The sequence below is a fragment of the Amblyomma maculatum genome, chromosome 1 (assembly GCF_055883805.1).
Source record: "Amblyomma maculatum isolate TAMU_Amacu chromosome 1, ASM5588380v1, whole genome shotgun sequence".
Lineage (NCBI taxonomy): Eukaryota > Metazoa > Arthropoda > Arachnida > Ixodida > Ixodidae > Amblyomma > Amblyomma maculatum.
In genome coordinates this window covers 76039945-76052134 of record NC_139344.1, presented here as the reverse complement: position 1 = coordinate 76052134, position 12190 = coordinate 76039945, and the positions used below count along the sequence as shown (strand labels likewise).

The window sequence follows — 12190 nt, the reverse complement described above, 5'->3', positions numbered from 1 at the left end:
CTTGATTAGCAATACAGCACGCTAGGAATTAACCCTTACTGCATTAACAGACCAGCACTTTACCATCATTGCAAAAAGGTAAAAGTAAATACGCGCACCCACACAAGCCCCCACTGATAGCATACCTTTACAAAACTGCCTGGTACAAAGCTGTCTATAAAGCAAGCTCATCTGTAGCACACAAAAAAAAAACAGTTCACAGAAATAATGAAATACCAAAACAATCATTCTAAGCACTCTTGAAATATCCAGGAAATGATGCGATTTTGATAATGTGACTTAGCTCATTTTTAAAAACTTCAATGCAAAAAAAAAAAAATAGTTCCAATTATGTTCACTGAACAGCAATCTCAGATGGAACTGGTGTTAATGGCAGTAAATGTGTATCTCACTGCTCCTGTCTCGCAGCCACACCAGGACTGGCCCCTCTGTTAGCTACACTTCTTGTTTAGTTTAGTTTAGTTTATTGGGTTTGACGTCCCAAAGCAACGCAGGTGATGAGAGACGCCGTAGTGGAGGGCTTCGAAAATTTCGACCCCCTGAGGTTCTTTAACGTGCACTGACATGTCACAGCACAAGGGCGCATTGCTTTTCGCCTCCATCAAAAAGTGGCTGCCGCAGCCGGGATTTCATCCCGTATCCTTGGGCACAGTAGTCGAGCGCCCTAACCACTGCACCACCACGGCGGGGCAGCTGCATTTCTGAATTACACATAAGTAAACCCAAGGAACCTATTAGAGCACACGTAACTGGCAAAACTAACACAAAACCCAAACTAACTAAAGCGAAGAAGAAGAAATGGATCTCACCTTGGGAATGCATTTAGCAAATAATGAATTTCAACCATACGTGATACACAAAACAAGTAACTGATATGCTTGAAGCAATAACCTAGAACACAGCAGATAATCTATAGGTACTACTTAATTTGCATACCAAGTGCAACACCCTTAAACAGCAACGTTCTTGAAAAACACATAAGCATGGACACATTAAAGAGAAAGCCAACTTACACAGATAGGCCCGCTCCTGGTTTGGATCCAAATTTGTAGGGAGCACAGTGGGCATTCCAGGGATGAACACCTTTTCCTTTTCATCACAGCACCAACGGCTTCTTCGCTTTCGGCGACGCTCTCCAGTGCTGATGGCTTCTAGTGAGCCCATTGATCCCATGGAACCCATGCTCGTGTTGCTGTTCTCATCCTGACTAGCCCAAGAGGGCAGCATTGAAACAACAGGAGGTGCTCCAGTCATTGCAGCTAGAAATGAAAAATAAAGAACAACATTGACAAGCTTTGGTCAGAAGCACTTAAAGAGGTACATGCAAGTTGAACAGATTTTATATCTTACATTCTGCTGGGCTATTCTACAGCGTCTCTCTCTCTCTCAAACTATGCTCCCTGCAACACAAGCTGCCAGCACAACTGGCTATGGCGCAAACTTTCATTCAAGCAAGATGCATTTAGGTTTCTCCACTTGAGAAATGCACCAAACCAGAAAACAGTAAACACAGCAAACCAGAATCACATCAGCAGACAACTCAGAGCTGGTCAGCCATGCCACAGGAGGTCAGCACCAGATAGCCACTTCAAGCATTGTGTCTGAAATTTCGACAAGTTGACTGCTCTACTGTGAAGTCATATTTTCCCTTTGTCACACAAGCAAGCAAAAACTCTTTCACCTAAGTGGTCTTTTGCAGACTTGAAAGACTTTTATTCAAAAGAAGTTGTATAGCAGACACACAGCGCTGGCAATCTCTCTTTAGCATTTCCTTCTGAGGACACTATCGAAAGCATGGTACTGGATCTTGAAACAAAACCACTCAGAATATACCGATGTATTGCAGCATACAAATCAAATATGTGCGTTATTAAAGATTGCTTATACTAAATTTAACTACAGTATGCTCATAAATGTTCCCAAACGTTCAATTAAAGAAGGTAGCACGCATCCGCATTGGTAGTTAGCGTCATCACATGATATCTTTGAACTGCTTAAGAGAGTGCTGTAGAAAAAGTGCATTACTGCACCTAGTTAACCTTCTGCGAAGCATAAAACTCTTTTATAATGAGTAATTGTGACACAAGAATGCACTATTGCTTCCTTTCTTTATTAGAAGATAATCACTGGTGCCCACTAGGTTGGAGGCCACAACTTTCCAGCCGTAAAAGAATTGGCGATCTTCGCTTTTAGAAAGGCCACTTCCGGAAAGGCAATTTGTCGAGTGTCTGCAGAAGAAACTCTTTTTGGGGAGGTGTCTTTTTATTCAACTGCCTTTACAGTGCCCGTTTGACAGGGGTATTAAAAGGGAATGTGCTCTCTTGATATTTAGCTTAAGATTAAAATATACCACTTTTGCCATGAACAGCGCTTGGATAAACCAGACATTATGCAAAATTATAAACATAAGCACCGCCCCTCCAAATTTCAGGAAATACACCTTGTCAAATGAATTCTCCGCCAGCCGCGTCTGGCTGATCGCTTTCACATGCAAACCTACATGGGTGGGGATAAAGCATAGCAGCCTGTGATGCCAAGATAAGAGATACAAACTATCTGCCTCTTTGCATGCCACCCAGTAAGCCCGCGTAAAACTGTTGTGTATGGCAACTTTGGAAGCACTAACTTATTCATTTTCTTGTTTACGGTGAGAAAATCACATCTACAGAGGACAGGAAGCGCATAGCAGACAGCAGGATGGTTAATAGCATCTGACTGGCAAGTCAAGCTGCCTCAGTTTTGTCTTTCCTGATTTGTTATGAGCTTTGAACTTTGTAAGTCATAAAAATGGAAATGTACCTCAGCCTTTTATTGGGGTGTGGATGAGCATAGAAATCAAGAGACTTGTAATTTTCTCAGGTAGTTATTTACCTTAAGGGTATACTGAACAAATATCCAAGACTATTGAGAAAGCACCACAATTGCATTCTGAAGACACGATTACGCTAGTACAGACATAATTCGGGTTAGTTTTGAACAGATGGCTGTATTTTTGACGTTTTCTGAGCGGCCGCCGGGTCAGAGGCAGTACGCTCCCGACTGTGAGCCAGCGGGTGTGACGCCACATTTACCCTTAGCAACGTCATTGCCCCACGGCCCCCCTCCAACCAATAGCTGCCGAGCTATACCATGACGTCATGGCCGAATGCCTTGAACCAACGAGTAACACTTGGAACGTGGTTTCTTCGAGTGAGTTCGTGATGGCAAATAGTTCCTAAATGCTTCGCGAGTTCCAGCAAAAATACATAGCTTCACTCAACTGGATTGATACTACAGTCGTTTGCTCATCATGCCAAGTACAACAGGTAAAACGAGTTTTCACGAAACTGCTTCGTTCTGCCCCAACCCAACCAGTTAGGGGAATAGGGTAATAGTGGGGTAAAAATGTGCACGTGCAGAGGGCTGCGGTAACTACTATGGACATGCCCACTAGCACCCCGCTATTACCCTATGCCTATTCATCCCAGCCCTCCGCACGTGCGCATTGTCGCCCCACTGTTAACCCTATTCCCCTAACCAGTTGGGTCCCCTTATTCTAAAACTTGTGAGACCATAAACGTGGAAGAACACGTTTTTCTGTGTTTTTTTTTCTTTTCCTGTGTGTGCCGCGACGTCACACATTTGGAACAATGTCACTGGCTGGAGGGGGGTCCTTTAAGGGCTGTTTGCTGCGTATTTCTTGACTTGTATCCAACTATAGTACACTAAATTCTAGTAATGAACTTTCCAACTATCACAGATATGCACCTAGTTAAGAGGGTTGTAGATGATTGCTCTACTCCGCGCCTGCTTTTCTTGGCGACGATGGGAAAGCTACAAGGCCAAAACGCATTATCTCCCTGCGCAGCTGAATATAGTCCCCATGTTAACATTAGTAGCGGCGCCTTAAAATAAAGAAAAATCATAAAGCTTGTTACTTTGATCACATTTCTAACTGCAATTATTACAGCGCTGGAACATGAATGCGAAACATTTTAATTTCTTTCCCAGATTTTCAGTGTTTACGTCAGTTTCGGGTCTTCGAGACACCCACCACTCATAAAAAAGGTGCCGTCTGCTCTTTGTACCCCGTCGTGTGTTTCCGAAACCCTACCTCTTCTTTCGCTAAAGAAGATCGAAGTGAGAGTTAAGAACCAATGATTGTCAAAGCAAGCAAAGAAGATGTGCAATGTGTGTGCTGGCGTAAAAAGTAGCAGCCTCAGCTTTCTATCTCATCTGTATGCCACAAAGTCAGCGAGTTAACCAGAGTGGGTGAGCGCGCCGTCTCCCTTTCCAAACCTCAATAGGGTGAGAGCTTGAGTTGAAAAAAAAAAAAGGAAAGACTATAATATGCGCCTTCAAAGGTATGACACCTTTACTCTCGCTATTACGAGACAAAAAGTGTTTCAGTATTGTATCCGTGACGAAATGTCAACCACAGCAAAGCTACAGATTGGAGTATAATAAATGCCTTGACATGGACATGCATGGATAGTGCTGTGTCCCCCTTGTGTTTATGTTTGTAGGGCTTTTGTTTTCTCAATTGTCCGCCTTGGTGGATGTGCCAAACATAGAGAGTCCTTACATTACACAGGATCCTAAACATTATTGGGTTTGCGATCCAGAAAAGCAGAACTCTTCAGGAGAGAGACGACATCATCATGCGAGGGCATGAAGTAACCGCTCTTTCTGTCCCCCCCCCCCCCCCCTCCATTCGACAGCGCTAATAAAAGTCCGCAGCTTAACCACGAAGGAGCCGGACCGTGGAGCAGACACCGTTACTCCAACGCACCCGGAACAACGACAGTATGTCCAGACAATTCGGGAACTGTGAAAGCTGCTGAAGCAACCACACTTTTTATCACATATTTTGGGAGATGCATAATATGAGAATGCAAAGACGGAACAGGAAAGCATTATCGTGTAACTTCAGAACAGTAAGACAATTACGCTGTTGGGAGCAGTTCGAATGAATCTGGAGAGGCAGCCTCAGGCAGGCACGTAATAGACGAAGTGATGCGGTCATGTGTACATTCAGTGTATTGCACTGCTGGCTTTGTCGTGCCATGTGATCACGATGAAAATCGTCCAGGTGCATCATCTCATGTGCGATCACTTTGGATCTAGAGTGACGGGGTCGATTCCCTGATATATCCCATTGCTTAGGTGCCTGGATGAGTGCTACATGTGTGCGTCTATGCTTTTTCTTTAACCTCTGTCTGCCATAAACCGAAGAGAGCATCAGAACCACTTTGGGTCCATTGTCCTTGTATTTAGCTCCTCGTCAGTAACTACGATGACAAAATCTGCATGAGCCTTAGTGAAAAAAAAAATCTTAGACTCTGGCAAGTAAGTTGTAGAAAGTGCTTTTCTCTGGCCGCGGAATCAAAACTGAAACAGCAGGCCGGCTGGCCAACTGAACTATGTGGCAGAGGGAGACATTTGCAGATGCTCCACCTCCATAGATGGTCTCACTGCCAAGAAAAGTTGTCGCGGAGTATAGTAACAGTCCTATCAACTTATAGAATTTTTCAAATGCATTTAGTCCTCATGCTATGACTTGACGAACTTTGTCCATTTCTGGCACAATTCTAAACTTCGAAAGTGATGCCCGCCAAAAACACACCACTTCATGGAAAACATACCATGTGATCTCTGCCCTGCTTGCGCTGCAGTGCTCACTGTCATTAACAATTTCATGGGACATGCACACCAAAGTGTGACAAGTTTTGACAGACATTGCTGAGTTCATTCCGCAGACATGCAATTTTCAAATTGTGCCAGAAGTGGTCAAAATTCGTACAGTTGTAAGATGAAGAGTAACTGCTTTTTCAAAATTCTAAACACTGATATGACTGTGAAATGTCTCTTGCTACAACTAGATACAGGTCTGTGACAGAGAGTTCATACATCAAGTTTATGAATAAGTAGTTCCAATGCTCAAAAAATAAACATCAAGGTAGAATTATGTAGTTTGATTTGCTCAAATTTTAATCGATATGTAAGCACCTGAGGTGCTGCACAAGAAAAGAAAACAAAAAAAAAAAAAAACAATCAACTGAACCTGTCACAAAATCCTTTACTAATGCCATCTTCGGCTGGTTACTTTCGATTGCTTTGGAGCACTCCAAGAGAGGACCACATATCTAACCGCTCAAAATCATATGCTCTGGGTACATTCGGCTGGCTTTTCCCTTATGCTTGAATCACAACCAGGGTGCTGCAGAAGCTTCAACTTTTCTCTCAAGAGCAGCTAAAGCACTCTGCATGTGTCACGTGGGTGCTCCCACCAAGCCTAGCGCGGCACAGGCTGCACCATCAGCGTGGCAGTAGTATGCAATAGGCGCAGTGGCACAGTCATGGTAGCAAAGTGGCTCTTTGACGAATGTCATGTTCTTGTAGCAGAGTTCTCTGCATAAGCTTCACACCAAAGAAGTTCTTTACTACATGCCAGTGTCTCAGAACATTTCTTCGCTGTGCGAAATAGCAGATCGCTGTGTTAGCACTGATGATTGCACCAGTGGCATTTTAAAGTATGAGAAAGAATTACCGCGAGAAACTTTTGCAGTGTCCGCACCTGCTTTATTGAAGACTTTGAAGACATATCTTTGCAGCTACATTACAGAGACTGAGAATGCAGTAGAGGTGTTCACTAGTGCGAACAACACATCAAATTACATGTGTACAGCTAGTCCTGCTAGCCAAATGATTTGGATGACGGCCCTGACAAGCTCGAAAATCATGCAGTAGTAGCTATCAAACAGCTCTTTTTCAGTGAGTGCTCAGAGGATGGAGCATGGATGTGCTTTGAGAAAAAAAGTACAATACAGAATTAAAATCACATACACCAAATGTTGCTATCGGTCAGTGCCAAGCAAAAAGCTTTCATGTTTCGTTTTCATCATGTGACCGCTGTCAGAATACCTCGCAATTTGGCTTGGCAATGCCTCCTCCAGTACTGCAAGCCAGAGGAGCTCCGAGACAAAGCGACCAGTAGAAGGCACCATAACTGAATGCAAACCACCCAATGACTGCAACCATCCAGCTGTCTGCCTAACTGCTTTGTTGATGGTGAGTTTATTATAAGCCAAAAAAACACTACGATCAAGGCACACCAGAGTGGAGGGCTACAGATTAGTTTTGATCACTTGGAGTTCTTTCGAGCATGCACAGAAGAAAATATTACATACTGCAAAGCACAGAATATGTCGCAAGTTGCATGAGGCACTCTATGAAAGGGCCCTGGATAACTTTTACCACTACACGCTATATGCACTGGAACACTGCACCACAGGAATGTGCAACAAGGGCACATAGAATATATCAGGCTTTGAAAAAACAAGAAAAATAATGTGCCTCCGCACGAACACATTGCAAGTTTACATTATTCACAGTGAGGCATAACATGGCAAGTAGTGACACTAAAAAAGAAAGCTCACTCCCAAGCTGTCCCCCCTAGCCACGGAAAAGAGATGATGCCAGTAACGCTGCACCATCCCTTACTTCGAACTAGACTACCTATTACACGATAAGCCTGAATCAGATAACTACAGATGTTGAACCCTTCAACCACTGCCCATATAATCCAGCACGTGAAAGCAGTTTCAGCTACAGCATACCACGGATTCGAAGTGTGATGCTACAGACACCACAAAGCATGGATAAAGTGCTGCAGCATATAGCTATTGATTAAAAAATTTTAGGTTAGTTTGGTTTAGTTTGTAAGGTTTAGCGCACCGAAGCAAATGAGGCTATGAGAGATGCCGTGGTGGACAACTCATGCAAAAGATAAGAATTAAACTCATGGCTCCTACGCCCAAGATTTAATAGCAATTCCTTTAAGCACAACATATTTTAAAAGAACAGAAGACTGAGCGAGTTAGTTTTTGTTATCTATATTAAACAGCATTAGAAAGACAAGGACGGAATGAGCGCAACACAAGAGATGTCTTTCAACTGAAGATTACACACACAAACATTTATACAATTTCCGCAAAACAAAGCGCACAAAAGAAAAACAAAATAAACTCGAAAGCAACATTGCCTCATCACTGTTTCATATCTTATAATTGAGAAAATGTGCTCTCAACAAACGCAAATTTGCAGCTAACCAGTGAAAATAAAGGCTTACTAATGCACTCAGAACCCCCTTTATCAATGGGATATTCTACTACCCTCTTACTGTCTGATCCTTATGTTTTGAAAAAAAAAAAAAAAACATTTGGTCAAGCAATGAGGTGTGCATAATAAATCTTCAATTGAATGTCAGCACCCGTGTTATTGCGCCTGCTCCATCCTAGCTTTTTTTTCTGCGGTTTAATAAGGGTGTCTTAAAAGCAGGGTTTTGAACCGGAACCGAACTCGAATTTTCACCTAGGACCGAACCGAACCCGAATTGTTTCCGCCATCTTGGAACTGAGCCTAAACCGGAACAAATCAGAGGAACCGCTCCAAACCGGTTCACGATACGGTTCCAATCCACTTTCTCTGACGACTTACCTTCATTATTTATTCTTTTATCGCTAGTTGTAAAGAGCTCTTCTCGGTTATTTCTAAAGTGCCACTGCACACCGCAAACATCACAACTACATTGAAAAATCGTCCTTTGCAAAAAGATGACAAGAACATAGGAAACATATTGCTACATGCATAGCATCAATCTCTGGTGTCGAACCCGGGTGGCTGCTGCACCGCTCAAGGAGAAAGTTGTCCGGTTCTAGAGCCTTCCTAGGCCATAAGGTCATCGCCAGCTGGATTATACCCACTGCAAGGCGAAGACCTCTCTCAAATTACTCCAACTAACCCGGTCCTGTGCAAGCTGAATCCACTTGACCCCTGCGAACTTCTTAACCTCATCCGCCCACCTAACTTTCTGCCGCCCCCTGCTATGCCTTCCCTCCCTTGGAATACAATTTATTACCCTATAGTCACAATCGGGTATGCTCTTTTTCCATTACATGCCCCGCCCATGTCCATTTCTACTTCTTGATTTCCATTAGAATGTCATTAACTCGTTATTTCTCTGACTCACACTGTACGCTTCCCATTTCTTAATGTTACACCTACTATTAACCGTTCCATAGCTCTCCGTGTTGTCCTCAGCTTAACTCTTTCCCTACCGCACCCATTGAGCATCATTAGCCCGCTAACGATGACTTCGCGCACTGATTTTGAACCCTTCCGCGTCGCTCACAAACACTCTATACTATCTAGTGTGAAGTCGGATAACTGAATTTTCGATTCTGATGCTTTTTACATTTTTCCCGCGAAGTAGCTATTTTTGAGTGCGCTCCGAACTCGCGGCAGCGTCTCAGTCGCATGCGAGAATGGCGGCATCCGCGTCGACGATACGCGCTCTTCAATCATCACAAATCTGACGATTACGCACTATCTACGATCGATGTTATCAAAGACCCAAGCAGAAACGACTCTGAAGATGCTGCCAATTATCGTCAGAATTCAGTTCCGGTCCTGCTGATGATGGAAACCAGCCCAGAACACCGGTGGCTGCACTCCGGCCAGCTAACAATGACTTCGCACGCAAATTTAGAACCTTTCCGCGTCGCTCACGAACATGCTGTGCCATCTAGCATGTAGTTGGGTAACTCAAGCTTAGATTTTATTGTTGTGTAATGTTCTCCCGCGAGGTGGCTATTTTTGAATGCACTCCGAGCATGCAGTAGCGTCGGAGTTGCATGCGAGAATGCCGGCATCCGCATCGACGACGCGGCATCGCATCGATGACGCACGCTGCGAAACGTCGCAAATCTGACGATTCCGCACTGTCTACGACCGATTTTATCGATGACCCAAGCAGCAGTGACTGAAGATGCTGCCTTATCGTCAGACTTCATTTCCAACCCCGATGACGATGGAAACCAAGACAGAACATCGGTGGCTACACTTTGTTGTCCTGTTTTGCATGCGTCTGGGACTGCTCTGGATGGTTTTTTTTTGTGTTATTCGTGTCATTCATCTCATTCCCAGGATGTCAACATCATTTTAGCGCCATATTTTGCCTCCCGCAAAACAGGGAGTGGTGTTCTGCCCAAGACTAGAACCGGGCATCCGTTTCGGCATGGCACTCTGCAGCGGATCTCTCGTTGATTGCTCATTATACATCAAGAACACAATTCAAATATGAACTTTTATTTTTTCACGGAGTGGCCAATATAATGCTCTGCATTTTGTATATCTCGAAAATTAAAATTTTTGTTGTTTCATATACAAGTGCATTTCATCAAGGTTTGTTCAATTTTTTTCTAAAATATGGTTTTTGGGAAATTATATTGTGTGTTATAAGCCACAACTTCATATTCGACGTTGTATGCCTAAAACATTAATCTATTTAGCTTTCTTTTCATGTACTGTATAAAGTTTTAGGCATGATAGTTTTTACAGAAAAAATAATCTGAAACTTACAGAAAACGGCCATTTTGCCCACGGTAGAGAAAGAGTTAAGTAGAACCCTTTTCGTTAGCCTCCACGTTTCAGCCCCATAGGTGAGCACAGGTACCATGCAACTGTTATATACTTTCCTTTTAGGCAATACAGGTAAGCTGCTAGTTGTAATCTGCGAGTACTTGCAAAATGCATTTATGCAGTGAAATAATAGCATATAATTCGTAAGTTGAGTTACATATTCAGAAAAATAAGTATATAACCATTTAGCACTCAACGAAATAGCCAATTTGTTAAAAATTAGCCACATGACACGTGCATAGCAGCCCTATGCGATGCGACGTCAGCAGATGCAATCTGGTTGACCAAGACTTCAGGATAATACCTCTGTCACACGGTACATGTAATGTCATTTGCAGCAAATGACATTTACATTGAATGTCATTGCTATCTGGCGCTCCCAGTCTACATGGGCATACAGAATGGCATTTGCAATTGATGACAATGTCCATCATGGTCCATCTGCGAACTGCTGTGATAAAAAAAAAAAGGTACAAGTGATGATTTTTGACTAACATGTTCGCTGTTTTTTATTCGTATTACAGTATTGAGCATCTAAAGGCTATTTAAAAATATAATGGTCCGCCATATGACAGCTTTAACTGACAAACGCTCCATTTAGAAATCCAAAGCAAGACAGGCTCAAAGTCGCTCGCAATACCTCTCGCATCTCGCCCAGCATTCCATGCTGCAACTAGCCACCATAGAGGTAGCCATAGATACTTCTGGGAATACTGCCATGCCTCCGGAATTCAGCGTTGTAGCAGGTGCTGAAGGCATTGCTGGAATGCTGACAGTGACGAATGAAGAGCAGTGCAAACAAGCACTATTTCTTCTTAATCTCCTGAGAATGAAGCGACGAAACCGGCTCAAGCAGCTGAAGATTGCTATTGAAAGGTGTGCAAAGACCACTCGAGATTTGGAACTGTGTTTGGTGACAAATACGTTTATGGCAGTCACCGTTTGGGCCAGCACTTCATCAGAGATTATCCGCGAGCGATGGTCCTTTCCAAGGAACGAGAACTGGTTTGAGGAAACTGCCAAACATAAGTGCATCCCATTTCAAGCAAGCGTTTCGCGTTAGTCCTGCTACGTTTCGATATCTTGTGGAATCGCTGCAGTGCGTGTTGCAACGTGAAGAGAGGAACATGCGAAAGCCGATTTCCGCAGAGAAGCGCGTAGCCATGAGCCTGTACCGCCTATGTTTCAGCGCCGAGGACAGGACCAATCACGCACTTGTTCGGCATCGGCCGGTCCATTGTGAACATTGTGTACAGGGAATTCTTCAAAGCAATCGTCGACATTCTCGAAAGCGCCTTGTAAAGAATATATAAAGAAAAAGAAGAACCGACAATCCCATAGCTCGACTTCAGAAACGAAAAAGGGCCATTAATCTGAGCATAAAGCAGAGAAGAAATGCCGAGCTCTTGCTCCCGAAAGAGCAGCCAGCAAAAGTCAGCGCGTTCCTAGGTTTCAAGTTACAAACCGAAGACAGCATGGTCCACTTTCCCGGAACGACCGCGGAACGCGCGATTGGAAACAAGGGTCGGCGTGGCACCCCGCTGAGGAGAAGGAGGGGCCTTGGGCCGGCGACGAGGAGGCTGTGCGCACGTGCGGGGTGCGAGTGCTGCTGGGAACGACTGGCCGAGAGAGAGAAGAGGGGACGGGACAGTGTGGAACGCACCCTTCGTCGGAGAAAGACGCGTGTAAACTCTGCTGAATATATCCAGTGTTTTTGTTACCGCTAAAC

General features: G+C 43.8%; 1 protein-coding gene across 1 annotated transcript in view; it reads right to left on the bottom strand.

Moving 5' to 3' along the window:
• Positions 1-12190, bottom strand: part of LOC146202844 (uncharacterized) — a 111272-nt gene that overhangs the window by 71074 nt on the left and 28008 nt on the right. Inside the window, exon 2 of the mRNA XM_084588380.1 lies at positions 1014-1259. Within this exon, the coding sequence (XP_084444506.1) occupies positions 1014-1259 (246 nt within the window). The remainder of the gene's footprint in view (positions 1-1013; positions 1260-12190) is intronic.